At 41.0% G+C, this 25,867-nt stretch overlaps 1 protein-coding gene across 1 annotated transcript in view; it reads right to left on the reverse strand.

Moving 5' to 3' along the window:
* Window positions 1-9,220: 9,220 nt before the first annotated feature.
* Window positions 9,221-25,867, reverse strand: part of LOC138901507 (uncharacterized) — a 36,235-nt gene continuing 19,588 nt past the window's right edge. Inside the window, exons 6-13 of the mRNA XM_070189279.1 lie at window positions 17,448-17,530; window positions 16,182-16,298; window positions 15,763-16,023; window positions 15,563-15,692; window positions 14,523-15,034; window positions 13,106-13,306; window positions 9,819-9,888; window positions 9,221-9,720 (exon numbers count right to left, since the gene is read on the reverse strand). Of these exons, the coding sequence (XP_070045380.1) occupies window positions 9,221-9,720; window positions 9,819-9,888; window positions 13,106-13,306; window positions 14,523-15,034; window positions 15,563-15,692; window positions 15,763-16,023; window positions 16,182-16,298; window positions 17,448-17,530 (1,874 nt within the window). The remainder of the gene's footprint in view (window positions 9,721-9,818; window positions 9,889-13,105; window positions 13,307-14,522; window positions 15,035-15,562; window positions 15,693-15,762; window positions 16,024-16,181; window positions 16,299-17,447; window positions 17,531-25,867) is intronic.

Below are 25,867 nucleotides of genomic sequence, written 5' to 3' on the forward strand. Positions count from 1 at the left end.
AACAATACTAATAATTCAAAAACAAAAAAAAAATGATTTTTATCTGAAGATCTAAATCGCCAAGTTAGGTATCACTTTGATTCTTTTACATCTTATGATATTCTTTCGAAACGAAAAAATACCTTTTATTTGCTTTTTTACCATGTGAATTTAGTTTAGGTAATCCAAGTTGTTTTGGGTATATTTTATTATGTTTAGAGGTGTAATTAATAATATGGAGGCCTGCTCTATAGGTTTGTGAAGTAAAGAGTTGTCAATTGAATTGAATTTTAGTAAAAAAAGGTCAAATATTAAAATTATTAAAATAAAAAGAAACATCTGGAACATAATCTATCGGAGCTTTAAACTTAACAACTAAACTCGGGAGCCAAACAGCCAATACAAGCTTTATGACCACAACTTGTGCCTGCCGTGTAATCGTGAAATATATATTTATTTATACTCGATATTTATATTAAATTAATGAATGATATTTTTTATTATTTAATTATAATTAATTAATACATACTTTTACCTCAATTTATCACTTAGTCGGGCGGGATCTAGAGCATCGATATAGGTTCATTGGAATCCAATATTTTTTATGCGGAGTATAATTTTTTTATGTGGAAGCGTACAAAAATAAACTATTCGATCTGAAGCATAATTTTAAATTTTATTATGAGTTGATGTGATGACCCGATAGGTCATTGTAATGACCCAACCGGTCATTTTGACTTTTAGAACCTCGTTCCTTAAAAATAAAATTTTTCGTATGTGCTTTTAATGATTTATGACTTGCGGGGATGGTTGGTTCGGGATTTGGAAGTGTTTGGGTTGAAATCAGAACACTTGGTTCCTTAAGTTGGCTAAAGGCCAAGTTTGACTTCGGTCAACATTTTGAGAAAACGACCCCGGAATAGAATTTTGACGATTCCAACAGCTCCGTATGGTAATTTTGGACTTAGGAGCGTGTTCGAAATTTTATTTGAAAGCCCGTAGTTAAATTAGGCTTGAAATGGCTAAAATAAGAATTTAAGTTTTGGAAGTTTGACCGGGGAATTGACTTTTTGATATCGGAGTCGGAATCCAGTTCTGAAAATTTTTATAGTTTCGTTATGTCATTTATGACTTGTGTGCAAAATTTGAGGTCAATCGGACTTGATTTGATAGGTTTCGACATCGAAGGTAGAAGTTAGAAATTTTAAGTTTCCTTAAGCTTGAATTGGAGCATGATTCATGGTTTTAGCGTCGTTTTATGTGATTTGAGGTTTCAAATAAGTTCGTATGATGTTTAAGGACTTGTTGGTATATTTGGTTGAGGTTCCGAGGGCCGAGGGTGAGTTTCGGATGGTTAACGGATCAAAAGTTGGACTTAAAACAGCTGCTGCATTTTTTCTCTTCTGCTAGAAATTCTGGGCTGTGATCGAGCCCAAGATCGAGGCCTAAGATCGAGGCCCATGATCGAGACCCAAGATCGAGGCCATGATCGAGAGTCATGATCGAAGGAAGGGCTCGAGGGTCATGATCGAAGGCAAAGGCTCGAGGGCCATGATCGAAGCCACGATCAAGGCTGAGGATCGAGGCCATGATCGAGGGCCATGATCGAACCACGATCGAGGCCGAGGATCGAGGTCATGATCGAGAGCTGCCTGGGCAGAATTATAAAGGAGAGCATTTGTCCCATTCACCATTTTTGACAAATTGGAGCTTGAGGAGAGGCGAGTTTTGATAGATTTTCAAGGAAAGACATTGGGGCAAGTGATTCTAACTCGGATTTGGTCATTATACACGAATATATCATTGTTTTCACCATTTAATTAGTGTTTTGAGATTGAAATTTGGGAAATTTTTGAAATCTCATAGAAACAAATTTTTGAGATTTCGGTATCGATTCGGAGTCGGATTTGAGTGAAACTGGTATGGTTGGACTCGTAATTGAATGAAAAGGGTAATTCTTGTGAATGGAAATCATTGGACTCATAAACTGGTATATATTGTGAATTGTTAGATAAAAATATTAAAGGATGAAAATCTCATATGCTTGATTTTCTGTTTAAATTAATTAATTGTTAAGAGAAATTGTTCTTCCTCCCGAATTTATCTTATAATAAATATACTCTCCTTCCGGAGGTACATAAGAAAATGTCCTCCTTTCTTGTAGAGCGGGCCGAATGCCTCGGCAGATAGATGCATCTATGGATCGCGCCGGACGTCCCTCGACAATGTACACGATACTCTGGATCGGGACGTACGACCTCGGCAGAAATCGTGCCTAATAATAATAATTACACGATACTTGGATAGTTTATTGCAGCTTGTAAAGCTAATTGATAAATTGAAATTTTATTGGAATTGAAGGAATTCAATTAATATGTTGAGAATTGTTGCATTCGAGGGAATTTAATTATTTCTGCTGATTAAATAAAATTATTGTTGACTTTGTGAATCATGCTGAGTTAAATAAATTCTGTTTTATTCTATTTAATATTGTTGACCCTTAGTGAGTGTCAAAGTCGACCATCTCGTCTGTACCACTTCGAGATTAGGCTTGATACTTACTGGGTACAGATATTTACGTACTCATACTATACTTGCTGCACTTTTTGTGCAAGATCTGAGACATGCACTAGTGAAGGACCTATCATCGCACATCCACGTTATCTAGAGGCGTAGTGGTGAGCTGCCTTTCTGAGCCGTTCTGCAGCTGCCAGTGCCTCTTCTTGCATTTTATTCTGTCTATTTTTATTTCAGACATTATTTGGAGTTTTGTATAATCTACTAGATGCTCATATACTTGTGACACCAGGTCTTGGCATACACATTGGTAGAATTTGAAATTGTATTATTTTTTTGGATTTAAGTTAATCAGTATCTTTTCAAATTTCTTTAATATTTCTAGAAAAATAATAAAATTACTTAGAAAATTATTCTGAAAATAATTGATATATGTTTAATTTATTTGTTGGCTTGCCTAGCTGTAGTGTTGGGCGCCATCATGATCTATAGGTGAAATTGGGTCGTGTAAGTCATCTTATGATTTAAAACCTAATTCTCTGATCTGAAACCTTAAAATCTCATTTTTACCCTCCTCGAGTAGCGTGAAAAGTCCGGGCGTATTTTCGAAAAGCTTTTATGTTAAAAACTGTAAAACAAATTATGAAATTTTGCTTTGAAAATGATTTGAGTTGACTTTGATCAAGGTTTAGAGTAAACAGACCCGGATCTATGTTTTGACGGTCCCGGTAGGTCCGTATCATAATTTGGGACCTCGGCGTATGTCCGGAATCGAATTCCGAGGTCCCTAGCTCGAGATATGGAATTTTGATGGAAAATTAAAAGTTGAAAGTTTAATGATTTTAAGAATTTACTGATATTTGGTTTTGTTAATACCGGGTCCGTGTTTTGGTTCTGCAGCCCGGTACATGTTCATTATTATATTTATGACTTGTGTGTGAAATTTGGTGAAAAACATAGTTGGTTTGACGTGATTCGGACGTCCGGTTGTGAAAATAGAAGTTTTAAAGCTTTCTTCAAAATTTCATTTGATTTGATATTCAATTCGTAGTTCTAGGTGTTATTTTGGCGATTTGATCACGCGAGCAAGTTCGTATGATGTTCTAGGATTTGTGTGCATGTTTGGTTTGGAGCTCCGAGGGCTCGGGTGAGTTTTAGATAGGCTACAGGATGATTTGAACTTAGAAAATCTGGTTTTTGTGCTTCAGCTGATATCTGGTGTGTTCTTCTTCGCGTTCGCGAAGGTACTCTCGCGAACACGAAGAGTAAACTAGGGCAGGGTGATTTTCTTAACCGTGAACGCGGTAGCAAGGTCGCGAACGCGAAGCAATGGGGGCCTTACCCTTCGCGAACGCGAAGCTTTAAGGACCAAGGGGAGGGGTCAGTCATTCTTCTACGCGAACGCGAAGGCCAGGGGGGAGCAGCCTTCGCGAACGCGAAAGCCACTCGGTCTGCTGCTCATCGCGAACACGGCAGGCCCTTCGCGAACGCGAAGAAGGCCTGACGCCTGTGACTTAAAACAGAACAGTAGCGGGATTTTTCCCAAAATTCCATAACCCTTCCATTAGAACTCGGCCTAGAAGCGATTTTGAAGGGAAAACTCAACATCAATTCATAGGTTTGTACTCTTTAACTCATTTTCTTCCATTTCTAACATCACCCATTAAATTTCTAGCCCTAATCTTTGTTCTTTCATCGTAGAAAACTAGGGATTTAGGAAGAATTGGGGGTTTTTTGCAAATTGGGGATTTAGACCTCAATTTGGGGTCGAATTCCGAAACTAATTATATAATCGGGCTCGGGGGTGAACGGGTAAATAGATTTTGGTCCGAACCTCGGGTTTTGACCAAGCGGGCCCGAGGTCAATTTTTGACTTTTTGGGAGAAAGTTTGCGGAATCTAAATTTATGCAATGTAATTGATTTCTTTAGCAATATTTAATATTATTGAGTTGTTTGTGAATAGATACGATTAGTTTGGAGGTGGATTCTAGAGGAAAAGCGGTAATTGAGCACTAAGTGGCCTTTGGAGCGAGGTAAGTGTTGTGTCTAACTTTGACTTGAGGGAATAAGACTTGATTGTCTATTTGCTACATGTTTAGATGTTGGGGAACAGCATATATATGAGGTGACAAGTACTTATGCGTTATAGTCGGGTTAAAGCATGCGGGTGGGGGGCTTGGTTTCTTGAAATTATATCTTCCTTGTTCATGTTATCCATGTTTAGACTAGTATTGTTAAATTGATCGTTCTTGTCATGTTTACGGATCTTCTGGTGATAACTGAATATTGATTTCGAAGTTGAGGTTGATATTGTGGAACCAAATATTGAAATAAATCTTGTACTTGTTATTTTATCTCCCTGTTGTTATTTGTTCATTGCATTATGGTAAGGGAGAGTGTTAATGCGCGAAGGGTGATGCGGTGCCATATTGTGAGTGTTAATGCACGAAGGGTGATGCCGTGCCATATTATGAGTGTTAATGCACAAAGGGTGATGCGGTACCATATTGTGAGTGTTAATGCACGAAGGGTGATGCCGTGCCGTATTGTGAGTGTTAATGCACGAAGGGTGATGTCGTGCTATGTTATGAGTGATGCTGTGCATTGTTTCTTTTACTGTGTTTAATGGTTCTTGTTGGTTCATAGTACATTGACTGTTCAAGTTACCATTCTGCTGCAGTTCTCTATCTCGTATTTCCCTCAGCATGTTTCCCCTCCCAATAGTACATGTTTAGTTGTTATTGTTGTTTTCTTGTACATATACTGTTATCTGCACAGGTTTATTATGTGAGTGTCTTGTCATAGCCTCGTCACTACTTCATCGAGGTTAGGCTCGACACTTACCAGTACATGGGATCGGTTGTACTGATACGGCACTCTGCACTTCTTGTGCAGATTTTGGTACCGGTCCCTATCCGATCGTGAGGCTTAGCAGCTTGGATTCACTGTCAGAAGACCCAAGGTAGATCTGCAGGCGTCCACAGACCCTGGAGTCTCTCCCTAGTTTTATCATTTACTGTTTCCTTACTTCAAAATAATGTATATTTCCTTTTCAGACTCTGTTTGTAGTAAATCACAGTAGCTCGTGAGTTGTGACTCCAGATCCGGGTGGGTAGTAATTAATGAAGTTTTTATATTATTTCGCACTCGTTGTATTCCATTTTAGCTTATTTGTTATTATTTTCTGAATTGAATAAGGATTGGCTTAATAAATATCGGCTTGCCTAGCAAGTGAATGTTAGGCGCCATCACGGTCCCGACAGTGGGAATTCTGGGTCGTGACATGTTTGTATCAGAGCACTAGGTTGCCTAGGTCTGACAATTCACGAGTAGGCTTAGTAGAGTCTGGAGGATCGGTAAAGAGACGTCTGTACTTATCTTCCAGAGGCTATGAAGTTTAGGAACAAATTTCACTTCTATTCTTCTCTGTCGTGCGATTTTGTTCTCACAATGCTAATTGAACTCTTCTACTCTTAGTCTCTCGCAGATGGCGAGAACATGTACGCATATTCAGCCGAGCAGCAGCCAGAGCCTCCAGTGGCACCTCTTACGAGGGGCAGAGGTCGAGGTCGAGGCCGTGCCAGAGACCGAGGCAAGGGCAGGGCTCAGCCCAGAGCTCGAGCATCGGCACCAGCGGTGGAGCCTCAGGTAGAGTTTGATGAGGAGGTTCCAACCCAGGTTGTGCCTATCGGACCAGCTCAGGTTCCGGAGGGGTTCATTGCCACCCCAGTGCTTCAAGACGCTTTGGTTCGTTTGGTGGGCCTTATGGAGAGTATGGCCCAGACTGGCACATTTCCCATGGCACCAGCCATCTCTCAGGCTAGAGGAGGAGCCCAGACCCCTGCTACTCACACTCCGGAGTAGGTGGCTCCACAGTATCAGACTCCAGCCGCTCATCCAGTCGGAGTAGTTCAGCCGTTTGTTGTGGCACAGACCGGTGATGGGTCAATTATGTCTTCTGAGACTTTATGGAGATTGGACAAGTTTACCAAGCCCTTTCCAGTTCACTTCAGTAGTGCTCCTTCAGAGGATCCCTAGGAGTATCTTGACAGCTGTCATGAGGTGCTACGGAACATGGGTATAGTGGAGACCAATGGGGTCGATTTTGCTGCATTTCAGATGACTGGTTCCGCCAAGAAATGGTGGAGAGATTATTTGTTGACCAGACCACAGGGGTCGCCTGCTCTTACTTTGGACCAGTTCTCTCAGCTCTTTCTAGGGAAGTTTCTCCCTATCACATTGAGAGAGGAGCACCGTCATCAGTTCGAGCGTCTCCAGTAGGGCAGTATGACTGTTACTCAGTATGAGACCCGTTTTGTGGATTTGGCTCGTCATGTTCTTCTTCTGCTTCCTACCGAGAGAGAGAGAGAGAGAGAGAGAGAGAGAGAGAGAGAGGGTGAGGAGGTTTATTGACAGACTTGCTCAACCTATCAGATTGCAGATGGCAAAGGAGACCGGGAGTGAAATTTCTTTTCAAGCGGCTGCCAATGTCGCCAGGCAAGTCGAGATGGTTCTTGCTCAGGGAGGTCAGGGGTCTGACAAGAGACCACGTCATTCCGGGGGGTTCAGCGGTTCCTCATCTGGAGGCAGGGGTACTTTTGGTAGAGGCCATCCTCCCAGGCCGTTTCATTCAGCACTCTAGGCATCTCATGGTGCCTCAAGTGGTTGTGGCCCTCATATGCCTTATTCCGACCAGCTAGCCTATAGTGCACCACCGGCTCCTGTTAGTGCACCTCCGCTCCAGAGTTTTCACGGTGGTTACCCAGGTCGACACGGTCAGTTTCAGGGTGAGCAGTCACATCAGCCGAGTTCTTGTTATACTTGTGGTGATCCGAGGCACATTGCTAGATTTTGCCCTCGGGCATCGGGCAGCTCACAGCATCAGGGTTCTCGTGCCGTGGTTCCGGCACCAGTTGATGCACCACCTGCTCAGCCAGCCAGAGGCAGGGGTCAGGCAGCCAGAGGTAGAGGCCAGACTATTAGAGGTGGAGGTCAGGCCATTAGAGGTGGAGGCCAGCCAGCTAGAGGCCGTCCCAGGGATGTAGTTTAGGGTGGTGGGGCCCAGCCCCGATGTTATGCTTTTCCAGCCAGGCCTGAGGCTGAGTCATCCAATGCTGTTATTACAGGTACTGTTTCAGTTTGCAGTAGAGATGCTTCAGTTCTATTTAATTCGGGATCTACTTACTCTTATGTGTCATCCTATTTTGCTTCATATTTGGTTGTGCCTCGTGATTCTTTGGGTGCTCCTGTGTATGTGTCCATACTTGTGGGAGATGCTATTATTGTAGATCATGTTTATCGTTCATGTGTAGTCACCATTGGTAGTCTTGAGACTAGTGTAGACCTTCTACTTCTCGATATAGTTGATTTTGATGTCATTTTGGGTATGGATTGACTGTCACCTTATCATGCTATATTGGATTGTCACGCCAAGACGGTGACCTTGGCCTTGCCGGGGTTACCTCGATTAGAGTGGAGAGGGACTTCTAGCCATTCTACCAACATGGTTATCTCTTATGTGAAGGCTCGACATATGGCCGAGAAGGGGTGTCTAGCTTATTTGGCTTATGTCTGCGATTCTAGTGCGGAGGTTCCTTCCATGGATTCAGTGACAGTTGTTCGTGAGTTTCCAGAGGTGTTTCCTGCAGACCTGCCGGGGATGCCACCCGACAGGGATATTGATTTTTGGATTGACTTGGCTCCGGGCACTCAGCCCATTTCTATTCTGCCATACCGTATGGCCCCACCAGAGTTGAAAGAATTGAAGGAACAGTTGCAACACTTGCTTGATAAGGGCTTCATTAGATCTAGTGTCTCACCATGGGGTGCAGCTGTGTTGTTTGTAAGGAAGAAGGATGGATCGATGAGGATGTGCATAGATTATCGGCAGTTGAACAAAGTCACCATCAAGAACAAGTATCCATTGTCGAGGTTTTACTCAGTACATGATTCAGTGATTCAGTATTTTATTTCCGGCGGAGGAAAAGCAATGGGCTGCGTATGCTCAGGTTTGGGTCAATGGGGTAACGAGACTTGATATCTTCGAGCATGGTAGAGTTTTCATCTGTGATGTGGTGTCATTGTCCTTGGTGAATGCGTTAAGTTCGCCGATGTTATGGTCCTCTTCCAATCGCCTTTGGGGAAGGGTATTGTGAATGGTGCCGGGAAAGCGGCTGTCAGAGGTCGCAGTGTGCTATGGTCCTGAATCGAATCAGTGATCCTAATGTTGATGGCTCAAGGAAGGTGATCTTCGGAGAGGTTTATTTGTAATTTTCATTCAATCCTAGTGTCATATTTCGTGATTGTTGAATATTTAGCTTCTACAAGAGTATACTATTTGGTAAAGCATGTCTTATATGTCGTCATGGGCTCCATGCGTCTATATTATCTTTTGGACCATTTCAACACCCACATAAATAAATAAAAGAAGAATATGATCTTCCTCTTTCCAAGTTGAGTCAACAACTAGAGATCTTTAAACAAGATGAGTTTTCCTTTTGGATTTATTCAAAAATACCATCTTTAGTGCTTCTCAAGCTTCTAGTAGCACATCCTGGACAAATATTGTTAAAATGCCTGGTGTCTTCTAATAATAAGAACTTGCCAAGTTGACTAGAGTGCATAAAGCATTTTAATCTCCATGCTTAGGTTAACCATGGCAAGATAATTTACATGAATGATTATATTGCGGAGGTGTAACGACTCGGCCGGTGTGACAGATCCTCATAGTACTTCCGAAACATGGAAACATGAAATATCAGAATGAACTCCCGATAAGCTGGGTGGAAAATCAAGTCTGTAGGCTACCTCACCAACTCTCTCCAACACCTCAAAAGGACCAATATTCATCACGCCCTTCATAGGTGAAACTCCAAGAAAAACTTTCTCACCCTCCATGAAAGCTACATTCCGAACTTTCCTATCAACATAACTATTTTGTGTAGATTGTGTTGAACGAAGCCACTCATGAATCAATTTCACCTTCTCTAATGCATCACGAACCAAATATGTGCTTAATATTCTAGCCTCCCCAGGCTCAAACCGACCAACCGGAGAACAACATTGCCTCCTATATAATGCCTCATACGGAGCCATATGGATGCTAAACTGGTAGCTATTGTTGTATGCAAAATCCACTAATGGAAGAACCTGGTTCCACTGGCCTACGAAATCTATGACATAGTCCTCAACATATCCTCCAAAATCTGAATGGTCTGCTTGAACTGTCCATATGTTTGAGGGTTAAATGCGATGCTCAATTCGACCTATATGCCCAAATCACATTGAACAGCTCTCCGAAAATGTGAAGTAAACTGAGTACCGCAATTCGACATGATAGAAACAGGTACACCATGCAAGCGAACAATTTCACGGATGTAGATCTTAGCCAACTGCTCCAAAGTATAGGAAGTCATGATTGGGATGAAATGTATAGACTTGGTTAGTCCTCTCACAATAACCCAAACAACATCAAATCTCCTCAATGTCCGTGGCAAACCTACCACAAATTCCATAGTGATGCACTCCTACTTCTACTCCAGCATCTCGATCTTCTTAAACAAACCACCAGGTCTCTGATGCTCATACTTGTCCTGCTGACAATTTAAACACCGAGCAACATAATTAATAATATCTTTCTTCATTCTCCACCACCAATAGTGCTACTTCAAATCACGGTACATCTTTGTAGCTCCCGGAAGAATAGAATACCGCGAACTATGAGCCTCCTCAAGGATCAACTCCCTCAAACCATCCACATTAGGAACACAAATCCAGTCCTGAAGCCGCAACACACTATCATCACCAATAGTCACTTCCTTAGCACCACCTTACTGCACTGTGTCCTTAAGGATAAGCAAATGGGATGTTACACCTCATATTTTCGTATGTGAGAGTATTCGTAAGTCAATTGATGTAAGCTCAAAAATGAGATCGTCTTTGAAAGTACATACAATAATTTAATTATGTTACCTTGGAGGTTACAAATCTTTAAGATCATGAATACCAAGTACCAAGAGGGTTGGAAGTCTTAGAAGCTAAACGAAAAATAAGTTTCGTCGAAAGTCGATAAGTTTGGAATGCTATAACATGCACTTTGGGGTGAGACTAGGGTTCTTAACATGATAAAGAGGTTATGTTATGAGTTATTTTAGTCTTATGATAGTTGTGTATTATGTTTTGAAGTCAAGCGAGTTGTGGAACAAAAGTTGGCAAAGGTCATCACAAGTTACATTCATAAATATGCTGAACATTAGGTCAAATGTAGCAGAGCTTTTCTCCCAATATACTTGGAATTACGGGATGATCCACATATCAAATTGAATATCTATGAGTCTATATTCTAATTCATTAAACCGTTTGTCAATACGATATCAGAGTAGAGAGATATTATAGTTTTGAGAGACTGCGCAGACTGCATAGGTGACAAGTAGGTGTGTCACTGAAGCTTTTTGAGCAATACATTTCGTGTGTTATATGTGGTATTTTTGGGACATATTATATACCAAATTTAAGGTCTTGGAATATAGTTTCCAACTCTCATAACTGTTCATTCATACAACATCTGGATAAAAAGATATAAGCATTGGAAGATGGGCCAATGCTAGGGTGCCAAGCTAGTACCTATTTGACTTTTCAAAAGTTGATATATATAGGTCTTGGGTCGTCTTTATCTTAATTTTCCCACAGTACACGACCAGAGAATACCTATAAACATATCCTTAAGCTCTCTTATAGGGTTTCAAAGAAGATTAACATCCCGGGTACGAAATCAAGAAGCGATAACATTTGAATGATCCCTACGACGTAAGTATCGCTATATCACCTCTCTTTTTCTTTGTAGTTTGAGTTTTGGAAAGTACTTTATAGTTAAGAAAATGTCTACTTTCCATATTTAAGCTTTTAAATATCAAGGAAGGCTGATAAATTCATTTCCAAATAGTTAGAACTCACGGGACGGTGATCAGAAGCTGTGAGTTTGATTTATTTCACTTTTAGTGGACTGTTTTGTAGTCCACTCATGTTGGCCTATTGTGCTGCTGATTTATGGAGTTTGGAAGGATGAAGTACATGGAGAAATTCACATGTGGTAGGGTAGTAGGCTGGTTGCTCGTCATTGCAATTTTAGGCTAATTGATAACTTATTGATTGGGTGTGTTATGCTATATTTGGGGATTTTGTTGTATTGAAGGTCCCGAATTGTAGTTGGGTTGTTTTGAGTTGCTGATTGTACTGTGTTTATATCTAGCCTATAGTAGGCTTGAGGGAGCCGTAAAATCAGGGGAAATGCTGCCCGTTTTATTTTAGAATCGAGTTATCGTTTGAGATACGTGATATACTAGCACCATCTAAGTTGTACATGTATTTCTTTGTTATAGGGTTGGCGCACTAGTTGTCATAAGCTTGTTGTTGAGTTGCATTGACGACTTGAGGTATGTTAAGGCTATCCCTTCTTTCCTTTTGGCATGATCCATATGATACAACGAAACGAGCAAGCATGCAACTTTCACAAATGATTCTATTCTTAGAAGTACTAGGGTTGCCTATGTTCTTGATTTCCCATATGTCCTACTATCATATCGTCTGTTCATGGGTCTCATGACATTACGAGAGATCGTATTGACTTACTAAATTATGCATTGCATTCATCTATATATGTACATTGACCCATGACCAGATGGCGTTATATACGCGTATATTATATGTATATGGGGTATGAGGAAAGGTTATGGCGTTATATATGCACCACCACCTAATCAACTAGTATACGTTGATGATTTCGCCCACAGAGGCCGAGATGATATGATGGGATGCCTTTAGAGGCTTGATGATGTTATGCATGCATATACCTATGCATGGTATGACATTTACACACATATGCATGACATTATAAATGTTTCATGATTCACAGAGCTATTCAGACTTACAGGTTGAGTTCTTTACTCCATATTTCTTTCATGTCTTTTATATACTGCTTTTCATGCCTTACATACTCGGTACTTTATTTGTACAAACGTCCCTTTTGCCTGGGGACACTACGTTTCATGCCCGAAGGTCCTGATAGACAGGTTGACAGTCGTCCTAGTAGGCTATCAACTTAGCGGAAGGTGTTGGTACACTCCATTTGCTCCGAAGTTACTTATTTGGTCAGTATGCTTTGGACATGTATTTATTGGTATGGCAGGGCCCTGTCCCGACCTTTATGACGTTTATATACTCTTAGAGGCTTGTAGACAGATGTCATGTATATGAAAGATTGTATGGCCTTGTCGGCCTACGTTTTGAGTATACAAATGATCATGTAGGCCTTATAGGCCCGTATATTACAAGTATAAGTTTCTCTATCATGTTGGGTCATCCTATGTCTAGTATTCCCTTATGTTTTTTTTTCTGGTTATCTCATGATGACCCTTCTGGCCCATTTACCCATGATGGTATGATAAGAAAAAAATACGTTACGTTGGTACTCAGTTAGGTAAGGCACCAGGTGCCCGTCGCGGCCCATCGGTTTGGGTCGTGACATGGGAATCATCATACTGGCGAGCCTTAATGTGCTCAAACAAAGATGCTTGGGATACTAGGACTCTGATAGGCTCCAAAATATCCAACCTCACAAATGTGTTGGCCAAAGCCTGAAAATCCATAGCCAAAGGCCTTTCCCCAGTTGGAATAAATGCTAAACTCCCCATATTCTGGCTTTCTACTCAAGGCATCTGCTACTACAATGGCCTTCCCCGGATGATAAAGCATGGTGATATCATAATCCTTCAACAGCTTCAACCTTCTTCGTTGCCTCAAATTCAAATCTTTCTGTTTAAATAGATGCTGGAGACTCAGATGATCCGTATACACCTCATAAGACACTCCATATAAGTAATGCCTCTAAATCTTGAGCGTGTGTACAATAGCTACTAACTTCAAATCATGCACTGGAAAGTTCTTCTCATATGGGATTTAACTGGTGCGACGCGTAGTCTATCACCCTACTATCCTACATCAACATACACCCAATGCCAACCCGCGAAGAATCACAATAAACTGTGCATGACTTCGATCCCAAAGGCAAAACCAACACTAGAGTTGTAGTCAAAGCTATCTTGAGCTTTTGAAAGCTCTCCTTACACTCATCCGACCACCTGCACTGAGCACCCTTTTGAGTCAATTTAGTCAATGGGGCTACAATAGATGAAATTCCAGTCAATTTAGTCAATGGGGCTACAATAGATGAAATTCCCTCTACAAAGCCACGATAATAACATGCCAAACCTAAAAAGCTCCTGATCTCTATAGTGGTAGAAGGTTTGGACAAAATCTGAACTACCTCAATCTTCTTCGGGTCCACCTTGATCCCACCACTAGATACCATATGAACCATGAATGACACCGAGTCCAACCAAAACTCGCACTTGGAGAACTTAGCATGCAACTTCTTCTCCCTCAAAGTCTGGAGAGCGATCCTCAAATGCTGCTCATGCTCCTCCCTGCTATGGGAATACACCAATATATTATCAATGAACACAATGACAAAAGAATCCAAATAGATCTAGAACACACTATTCATCAAATAGATGAATGCTGCTGGGGCATTAGTCAAACGAAAAGACATCACCAAAAACTCATAATGACCATAACAAGTCCTGAAAGCAGTCTTAGGAATGTCTGAAGCCTTGATCTTCAATTGGTGATACCCCGAACTCAAGTGAATCTTCGAGAACACCATGGCACCCTAAACCTGGTCAAATAAATCATCAATGCATGGCAGTGGATACTTGTTCTTAATGGTTACCTTGTTCAACTACCGATAGTTAATATACATTCTTGTAGAACCATCCTTCTTCTTAACAAAAAACACTGGTGCATCCCAAGATGACACACTAGGCTGATGAACCCCTTATCTAGAAACCTTGCAACCTTTCCTTCAATTCTTTCAACTCCGCTGGAGCCATACGATACAGAGGAATATAATAGTTTGTGAGCCCGGTGCCAAATCAATTTCCCTATCAGGTGGCATACCCGGTAGATCTACATGAAACACATATGGAAACTCCCTTACTACTCGAACTGACTCAACAATAAGAGTATTAGAACTAACATCACAGACAAAATCTAGATACACCGAACATCCCTTCTCAACCATCCGTTGAGCCTTTAGGAATGAAATCATTCTGCTAGGAATGCAACTAAGAGAACCCTTCCACTCCAACCTCGGAAACCCCGGCATCGCCAACGTCACGGTCTTAGCATGACAATCAAGAATAACATAGTACAGAGATAACCAATCCATCCCCAAGATCACATCAAAATCCACCATATCTAATAATAGAAAGCCCACCCTCGTCTCAAAACCACAAATAGTGATCACACATAACAGATAAACCCGATCCACCATAATAGAATCAACAATAGGTGTAGACACATGCACAAGAGCATCACCACGAGGCATATCCAAAAAAGAAGTAAAGTATAATGGAACATATGAATAAGTAGAACCAGGATCAAACAATACTGAAGCATCCTTGTGGCACCCTGAGACAATACCTATAATCAATACATCAGAAAAAATGACCTCAGTCCTCCCTTGGAACGTATAACATCTGTGATGACCTCCACTAGACTAAGCTCCCCCTCTAGGACGTCCTCGTCCTGGATGACCCCCACGCGAGCTTGGGTGGTGTAGCAATCGCTGTGGGAATCATAGTCTGAACTCCCTACTGCACTTGACCTTTGGTAAGATGGGGGAAGTATTTCCTAACATGCCCCAACTCTCCACGCACATAGCAACCTCTGATCGGAAATGACTGCGGGGCTTGAGTCGGACCCCGTAAACTAGAATACCCATTATAAGAACCCGGTACCGACGAACCTTGAACTGATAGAGCGTGATATGAACTCTGTGCGGGAAGTGCACTGAATGAAGACTGCACAAAAGCTCCCCTACTGGTGGTGGTGGATGATAAACTGGCCTGCTAGAATGGCCTCATCCTCGGCCTCTAGACGAGGCACCACCGATGCTACCTGAATATTAGGACCTCTTGTCCCAACCCTGCATCATCTCTCTAGTCTCACTTTGAATGCTCTCAACACGACACACTATCCCTACTACCTGGTAAAATGAAGTCCCTGTCTCGATCTCTCTAGACATAGCAAGGCGAATAATGTAGTTAAGACCCTCAATGAATCTCCTTACTCTCTCCTCCTATGTGGGAATCAAAGCAGTAGCATGACAAGACAACTTTGTAAACCTTATCTCATACTCAGTAACTAACATCTGACCCAGCTGAAGGTACTAAAACTGCCTCCTCAGCTTCTCCCTCTCGGTGTATGGCACAAACACCAAAAGACCCTAGAGAACTGAGCAAAGGAGGTGATCCTGCTGGCCAACCCAACTCATAAACCTGCCACCACCTCTTGGTTGGACCCTGCATTTGGAAGGTGGTGAAGTCAACTCCATTGGCCTCAACTAGTCCCAAATTATGCAGAATCTCATGGCAACGATAATTGACTGAGAATCCTATGAAGGGGTACATCTGAAGTGAGGAGGATGCAACTTTGTGAACTTATTCGGTCTCTTCAGCTCATCGACTGACATCGTGGGCCTATCCTCAGGCTGTGCGGCAGTAGTAGACTAAACTCCCCAAACTGGTAACACTACGGGAGTCTGATACCAATGGGCCACCTACTTTACGGTACGATTAGTTGGAGTCTGCGCTTTGCCCCCTGCCTGGGATGCAGCTGGTACAGTAGGAAATGCCCCAGCCTGAGCCAAACCCTTGAACAAACCAACCATGTGGATCAAAGCATCCTGAACAGTTGGAAAAACAAATAAACCCTCAGGAACCTGAGCTGGTACGTCCGGCTCAACATAATCATGAACCTGCTCCTCAATAGGAGCTATTGGTGGATCCACAACAATTGTATGAGTAGGGGCTCTATCTAGGACGCGTGCTCCACCCTACTTCGGCCTCGACCCAGGCCTCTCACGGCCCTGGCCTGGGGTATCTGCGCTTGCTTAGCTACACTTGATGATTGTGTCCTCACCATCTGTGAGAGATTAAAAAATCAAGATTCAGGCTTAGGGATAAACAAATCTGCAGGACAAAGAAAGAAAGAAAGAAAGAGAAGTTTTCCTAACAGCCCTATAGCCTCTCGATGATAAGTATAGACGTCTTTGTACTAATCCTCAAGACTTCACTAGACTTTCTCATGACTCGTGAGTCCTAAACAACCTATTGCTGTGATACCAACTTGTAATCCAAAATCCCTCCGAAGCCGTGATGGTGCCTAACACTGCTTTCTATGCAAGTCAACAATCAATAAGTAGAAACAAACTTAAATAACAATATTAAATAATCTCAATAGTGAAATAACATGAATAGCTGAAGTCAATAATAACAATGCAACTGAAAACCATCCTACGACCCGGTGTCATCGAGCACATGAGCGCTACGAAATTTAAATGCAGAGTTTGATGTCACAAAAAATATAGCACTGTCTGAAAGATAAAAAAATAATAATATGAACTAAGAGAAAACGGGCTTCAAGGCTTGTGAATGCAAATAGCAGCTACCTCGAAATCTCCAAGACCGGTATCGGTGCCACTCTCTAGCAATTACCCCTCTTAGCAACACCTGGATTTGCACATAAAGTATAGAGTGTAGTATGAGTACAACCGACCCCATGTACTCAATAGGTAGCAAGCGTAACCTCAGCTGAAAGTAGTGATGAGCTCAGCAAGGTTCAATGTTCAATTCCAATAGCCAATAACAACAATAACGACAAAAAGAAAAGTAGCTCAAGTTATAACAAGTTCAACCCTTTTAAAAATAAGAAGAGAAATAAGCATGCTTTTCAAGATTAATGGTTAACATGGTTTTATCAATTTAACTGTGATTCCAAGTTCAAGGCAGACATTAAGTACCAAAGTTATTAGGAAAGAAACACAACCCTATACCTGCATGACAAGTATACATGCCATAATCAAAAGTAGCGCAACTAAATCATCAAGCATATAAGATCCCAACACATGTATAGTGCCTGGCACAATTGCCCTTTAATCATCACAGACAATGATACTCAGCACTATACGGGTTCCTAACACAAGTCCCTCACCAAGCACATAAATGACCCGTGTGCCTGCACCTACAGGTTATTACCTGACTCTGGAGGGGCGGGTCCTAGCCTAGGCACTGATTAGATCTAAGTCAACAATCAATATCACCTAACCCAATATGGGGCTTGGAGCACGCGTCACCTCATAATCAATACCACTTAGCCCAATGTGGGGCATGGCGTACATATCAACTCACTATCAGTATCAAATCGGCTCTATGGTCCAAGATCAGTCATCAACTGCTTAGGTTTCAAATCCTCAATTCTCACAGTACTTAGCTCAAACTGTGTCACACATATAAGAGCATTAACAGCATGCGATATAACATATAAAGAATGCATAAAAAAGAAATATAATACGCGGATTAACTACATGACTAAGAATCATGACTACAATTAAGGTAATCAACTCAATATCGCAAGAATAGCCCTGTCATATCTCAAACAAATAAGCACATAGCCTAAACATGATTTCTAATATGAATAATAGCTCAAGTAGTCGTACAAGTGAAGGAAACACAGAAACAACAAGGAATGATAGCAAAACAAAGCACATAATAGACTAAGGTCTACTCGGATCATGAATAACCACGGTGTACGCACATACGCCTGTCACCTAGCATGTGCGTCACCCCAAGATGTATCAAATATCATAGCTAATGGAAAATTATCCTCAAACCAAGTTTAGATAAGTTACTTACCTCAACGAGCCAAGTCAGTACTCCAAGAACGCCTTCCCTCATGAATCGATCTCCGAACTACTTTAATCTAGTCAAATAACACACCACAATGTCATATAATGCTAAATAAAATAATATCGGAGCATAAAGGCTTGATATTTAATAAAAAACAAAAGTCAACCAAAACGTCAACCCGGAACTTGACCAAACTCACAAATCTGGATCATCCATTCCAGCACGAGTCCAAATATGTAAGTCTCATCCAAATCCGACTCCGACTCGAGGTTCAAATCTTAAACATTCCTTTTTAAAAATTTCATACAAACACCCCAATTTTTTCAATTAGCTTCCATCAACCAAAATCCAAAATAAATGATAAAATCATGAATAATAATCAAATTCGAGTTAAAAACACTTATCCAATCCAAGTGGGTTAAAATCACCTAAAACAATCGCCCAATCCGAGCTCCCAATCTCAAAATATAATAAATGAAGCCAAACCCTCGAATAAAAATGTTCTACCTATTGATTCTCACTTTTGTGGCCTGACTGTCGCTTCTGTGACATCGCATGTATGAAAAAATATTCGCAGATGCACACCTGACTAAAGCATATGACTAAGCGCACATGCGACAAAGAGTTCGCTTTTGCGGGAGTGCCCCTGCAACTTGCGATCGTACCTGCACCCAAAGATCTGCATTTGAGGACACCGCTACCCTCTGCCATCCTTCGACATCTGCGGACTCTCACTTGCGCACCATACCTTGCAGGTGCAAAACTCCAAAACCAGAACTGTCATTCTAAGCTCCAATGATCCGAAATCTATCCAGAATACTCTCGAGCCCCTCGGGACCCCATCTAATCGTACCAACCAGTTTCAAAATATAACACGGACCTACTCGAGGTCTCAGATCATACAAAGTAACATCAAAACTACAAATTGCATCTCAATTCAAGCTTAATAAACTAATCAAGCTTCCAACTTCCAAGTTCATGTCGAACCACGTCTAACCAACTCGGAATGAACTCAAATTTTTTACACAAGTCATAAATCACCCCACGAAACTATTCCAAGGCTCGAAATCCCAAACAGGCCTTGATAACCACAAAGTCAACAATGAGTCAAACTTATCTATTCTCCAAACCTTTAAATTTCTAACTTTCGATAATTAGAGTCAAAACATATTTGGAACCTTCAAATCCAAATACGGACATACACATAAGTCCAAAATTATCATACAAACCTATTGGAACCATCAAAATACGAATCCGAGGTCATTTACACAGAAGTAAAACCTCAGTCAACTCTTATAACTTAAGCTTCTAACAATGGAACTAAGAGCCTGTTTGGCCAAGCTTCTAGGAGGTCAAAAGTAATTTTTTTTATCAAAAAAATAATTTTTGAAAAATTTAAGGTGTTTGGCCAAAATAAAAAATATGTGCAGCATCAACAACAATTTTTCTGCTTTTGGGGAGGAGCTCAAAAAAATTAATTTGTTCAAGACAAAAATAACCTTACAATAAATTTATATTTTTCAAATTATCTCTCATTAATTTAATACTTTTTTTTATCTTTTTATTTCTACTATATATTTCTTATCTTTTTTATTTCAATCATATTTTTATTCTCTTTCTCCTATTACTAAGAGTATATTTTAAATCTATATTGGATAGTGTATTTTGATATATTTAAATTATTATGTAGACAATAAGCAATACCAAACACTCAATGTTATTGCTTTGAAATAACTATATTTTATATTTATTGAAATTTTTAATTTATATTTTTACTTTACGTTTATATTTTAATTGAATTCTTTTCTGATAAATATTTTAATTTATTTTTCTTTTCTAAATAATAGTAATCGTAAATTGAACCTTTATTGTCCTTTTTCGCAATTTGATACTTAAAAGTGCTTTTTTAAACTATTGGCCAAACACAATGAACTTGCAAAAATCACTACTCAAACAAATTGGCCAAACACAAACTCCTATTTTGCAAAAGTACTTTTTCAAAAAGCATTTTTGAACAAAGACACTTTTCAAAAATAAGCAGTTTTTGGCAGCTTGGCCAAACGGGCTCTAAATATTTCAATTCATTCCAAAACCTTCCCGCAATAAAACTAACAATCTCCGCAAGTCATAAAACAACAAACAAGCATACAGGAAGCATCAAACAGGGGAATGAGGTTTAAATACACAAAATAACTGGCCGTGTCATTACATGGAATTTCAATTATTAGATATGACAGATTTTGATATGATCTTGGGTATGCATTGGCTATCTCCATATCATGATATTCTTTATAGTCACGCTAAGACCATGACACTGGCGATGCCTAGGTTGCCGTGGTTGGATTAGAAAGGTTCTATTGGTTGCACTCCTAATAGAGTGATCTCATTTCTGAAGGCTCAATGGATGATTAGGAAGGGGTGGTTGGCGTATCTGGCTTTTGTTCGAGATTTTAGTGTTGATAATCCTACTGTTGATTCGGTCTTGATAATGAGAGAGTTTTCAGATGTGTTCATTGCAAACCTACCAGGCATGCCACTTGATAGGGATATTCATTTTGGTATTGATATGGTGCTGGGCACACAACCCATATCAATTCCTCTATATCGCATGGTTCCATCGGAGTTGAAGGAATTGAAGAAAGAGTCACAAAAGTTGCTAGATAAGGGATTTATCATGCTTAGTGTATCACCGTGGGATGCGCCAGTGTTATTTGTAAAGAAGAAGGATGGGTCTATGAGGATGTGTATTGACTACCGACAATTGAACAAGGTTACCATCAAGAAGAAGTATCCGTTGCTGCACATTGGTGATTTATTTGATCAGCTTCAAAGCGCAGAGTGTTCTTGAATATTGACTTGAGATCGGGGTATTACTAGTTGGAGATTAGGACTGCAGACATTCCTAAGATGACTTTCAGGACTCGTTACGAGTATTATGAGTTTTTGGTGATGTATTTTGGTTTGACTAATGCTCCAACAACTTTCATGCATTTGATGAACAATGTGTTCCAACCTTATTTGGATTCTTTTGTCATTGTGTTCATTGATGATATCTTGGCGTATTCTCGTAGCGTTGAGGAGCACGAGCAACATTCAAGCATTGTGCTTCAGACTTTGAGGGTGAAGAAGCTGTATCTAAGCTCTCCAAGTGCGAGTTTTGGTTGGACTCGGTGGCATTCTTGGTTCATGTGGCATCTAGTGAGGGGATCAAGGTGGACCTAAAGAAGATTGAGGCAGTTAAGAGTTGGCCCAGACCTTCTACCACTACAAAGATTAGGAGTTTTTTTAGGTTTGGCTGGTTACTACCGTCACTTCGTAAAGGGATTTTCATCTATTCCATCCCCATTGACTAAGTTGACTCAGAAGGGCACTCAGTTCAGGTGGTTGGATGAGTGTGATGAGAGCTTTCAAAAGCTCAAAACATCTTTGACTATGGCTCCATTTTGGTTTTGCCTTCAGGGTTGGGGTCGTATATGGTTTATTATAATGTTTTGTAGGTTGGCATTAAGTGTGTGTTGATGCAGGACTATAGGGTGATTGCCTATGCATCACGCCAGTTGAGGCCCTGTGAGAAGAACTATCCGGTGCATGATTTGGAGTTAGCAGCTATTGTGCACGCGCTAAAAATTTGGAGGCATTACCTATATGGCGTGTCTTGTGAGGTGTATACGAGTCATCACAGTTTCCATCATCTGTTTCAATAGGAAGATTTGAACTTGAGGAAGTAGAGATGGTTGGAGTTGTTGAAGGATTATGATATCACTATCTTTTATCATTCCGGGGAAGGCTAATATGGTACCAGACTCCTTGAGAAGAAATGTGCAGAGTATGGAGAGTTTAGCATTCATTCAAACCGAGAAGAGGCCTTTAGCATGGATGTTTAGGCGTTGGCCAATAGATTGGTGAGATTGGATATTTCTGAGTCGAGCAGAGTCCTTGTATGTGTTGTTTCATAGTCATCCTTGTTTGAGCGCATTAAGGCTCGCCAGTATGATGATCCCTATTTGATTGTCCTTAAGGACATGGTGTAGCGAGGTGTTGCTAATGAGGTGACTATTGGTGATGATGGTGTAATGCGATTTTAGGGTTGAGTTTGTTTTCCCAATGTCGATGGCTTGAGAGAGTTGATCCTTGAGGAGGCTCATGTTCATGGTAATTCATTCACCCAGGTGCTACAAAGATGTACCGTGATTTGAAGCAACATTATTAGTGGCAGAGGATGAAGAAGGACATCGTTGGATATGTTAAGCGTTGTTTGAAATGTCAGCAGGTCAAGTATGAGCATTAGAGACCGAGTGGTTTGCTTTAGAAGATTGAGGTATCGGAGTGGAAGTGGGAGTGCATCACTATGGACTTTTTGGTAGGATTGCCACGGATATTGAGGAGATTGATGCTGTTTGGGTCATTGTGGACAACCTGACCAAGTTTATGCATTTCTTTCTAATCATAACTTCCTACACTTCAGAGCAGTTGGCTAAGATCTACATTAGAGAGATTGTCCTCTTGCATGGTGTGCTTGTGTCTATCATATCGGATCGAGGCAATCAATTTATTTCGCACTTTTGGAGAGACGTTTATCGTGAGTTGGGCACGCAGTTTGAGTTGAGTACTGCATTTCACCCTCAGATGGACGGGCAGTTCGAGCTGGCCATTTAGAGTTTAGAGGATATGTTGAGGGCCTATGTCATAGATTTTGGTGGCTAATGGGATCAATTTCTTCCATTAGAGGAGTTTGCATACAAAATTTGCTATCAGTCGAGCATCCAGATGGCTCCGTATGAGGCCTAATATGGGAGGCATGTTCGAGTATCACCTGGGAAAGGCGTGATGAGATTTGGGAAGAAGGGCAAGTTGATCCCTCGTTATATTAGTCCATTTGAGGTGTTAGAGAGCGTGGATGAGGTGGCCTACAGACTTCCCTTGCCACCGAGCTTTTCTAGAGTTCACCCGGTATTTCATGTTTCCATGCTTCGGAAGTATTATGAGGTTCAGCCACATATGTTGGATTTTAGTTCAATGCAGTTGGATGAGAATCTAGCTTACGAGGAAAAGCCGGTGGCCATTTTGGATAGGTAGGTTCAGAAGCTGAGGTCTAAGGATATTGCACCAGTGAAGGTTTAGTGGAGAGGTCAACCGATCGAGGAGGCAACTTGGGAGATCAAGCATGATATGCGGAACATATATCCTCATCTTTTTGATGTCTCAGGTATGATTCTATACCCATTCGAGGATGAACATTCATTCTAGAGGAGGATAATGTAACGACCCGATCAGTCATTTTATGTATTTGAGGCCCGTTCTCCTATTTGATGCTTACTAATGTTTGTGTATTGTTTTTTGACTTGCCGGGATGGTTTGTTAGGTTTCGAAAAAGTTTTGGAGTGAATTGGCACTTAGTTCCATTGTTGGAAGCTTAAGTTGTAAGAGTTGACCAGGGTTTGACTTTCAAGTGGATGACCTGGGATTGGTGATTTGATGGTTGCAATATGTTTCTATGGTGATATTGGACATAGGAGTATGTTCAGATTTGGAGGTTCCTAGGGTGCTTTGGCTCTGTCTAAAGTCGAAGGTTTAGAAGGTTCATAGGTTTGATCGGGAGTTGGTTTTGATGATATCGGGTTAAAATTTTCAATCTGGGACTTAGATAAGATTCGTTATGTCATTTTCGATTAGTGTGCAGTGTTTGGATGTAGAACGGATTGGTTAGGCATGAATCAGGCGCTTGGTTAGAAGCTTAGAAGCTTATGAACTTAAGAGAAGTTCAATTTGTGGTTTGATCATTGATTCGTAGATATGATGTTATCGTATGTATTTGGAGGCTTTGAATAGGTTTGGGTAGTGTTTATGGACTTGTTGGTGTGATTGGATGGGGTCATGAGTAGCTAGGGTGAGTTTCGGATCACCTGGAGCTTGAGTGATGTTGATGATTTTCTGCTAGTGTCTGGTGTGCTTCGCAATGGCGGAGCATGTATCATGATCGCGGGGGCTTATTTGGAGGTGGGCTATTTTTTCTCTTAACGTTCGTGAACATCAGGTCATGTTCGTGATGGTTTGTACTCGCTGATATTCGCGTTCGTGGATAGGACGTTGCATTTGCGATGGGTTGTGATCAGTGCCTTCACGTTCACACTCGATGTGTCGCGTTCGCATAGAGGTGAGTGAGGCTGGGGGTCGACCGAAGGTTGGTTTTGTAAGCCCCCCTACAATTTTACCAAGTACATGAGGTTTCATGGTGCCGACGTAGGCTAACGTGTTCGAAGGTTGTAGATATTAAGCTCGCCGCGGTACGGACTTTTTGGGTTGTGCAATACATTGGGGAGTTAGAAGGAAAATTATTGCAGAACATGGCATTTCTGTGGTCCATTATGCGACCACAGAACTACTCCACGGATCGCAGATCCGCCGGGAGTGGAGCAGAAGCAAAATCCAATTTATGCGACCGCATAATCATTTCGCCGAGCGCACATCCATCGCATATTTAACATGAAGAATTCTGGAGGGAGACTTTTGCGGTGCGTTATGCGACCACATAACTGGTCTGCGGACCGCAGACCTGCCGCAGACCTGACCCGATCAGCCCAATTTTGAAGGATGAATTCTCGGTCCCTTATGCGGACCACATACCTATTCTGCGGTCTACTCTGCGACCGCAGAGTTTGGTTCGGAGGGTCCAATTTTTATTTTTATAACTTGACCCCATTTTGGTCAAAAGCCATTCTCGTTTAGAAGGCAAAAATATGGTATTTTAGAGAGAGGGGAAGGGTGCTAGAGAGAGAAGGAAGGGCACTAACATCTCCATACTTCAAATTCTTGCTCAAGCTTTGGGAATTCAAGGGAGGAACTCACAAGGTCTTCATCTAAGAGGTAAGATTCCACCCCCTAGCCCTCAATTTCGGGATTGGACTGAAAGTAGGTAATGAGAAGCATGACTCTTGGGTGTAGGAGTTGTTCCTTGTGCATGCATGTACCAACAAGGGTTGTGGGGAGGTTGTTGAACTACAATGGGTGAATGATTGTAGTGGGATGAAGGAAATCCTCCATAGGAATCTTGTAGTCGAATTGCACACCTAGTGCTTGCTAAAATTCCTAGGTGAGCTGAACCCATGAATCTCTTTCTAATTATGGTTCAATTTTTCATGTCTCTAATAGATTGAAGTTGCTAGGATTTTTGGATCATTATAGTAGTTTAAGGAAAGCTCAAGCGACGTATGTTGGCTAAACTTCTCTCATAGAATCGAATTCCATGATGTCCTCGTATGTTTCAAGCGTGGTTGGCCCAACTTCTTATTTCCTCATGATCCAAGCCATTCCTATTATATTCAGTTATTCCAAATAAGCATTGTGTCGGAAATTATATGCTCAAAATGTGTTTCAATTGCTCATATCACATTATGCTCTCCTTCGGGAATGTATTCAAGTATGGTTTATGTATCAAAATATTATGACTTCAATTCATGTTTTCAATGAAAGTTTATTATGCTTAATTTTAGAAAGAAAACTCAATGTGCTTATGACTCTTATTGCTCATATACATATTTAAGGTCTTGATCCCAGATTCTCTTATTGT

This window comes from Nicotiana tomentosiformis, chromosome 11, assembly GCF_000390325.3.
Source record: "Nicotiana tomentosiformis chromosome 11, ASM39032v3, whole genome shotgun sequence".
Classification (NCBI taxonomy): domain Eukaryota; kingdom Viridiplantae; phylum Streptophyta; class Magnoliopsida; order Solanales; family Solanaceae; genus Nicotiana; species Nicotiana tomentosiformis.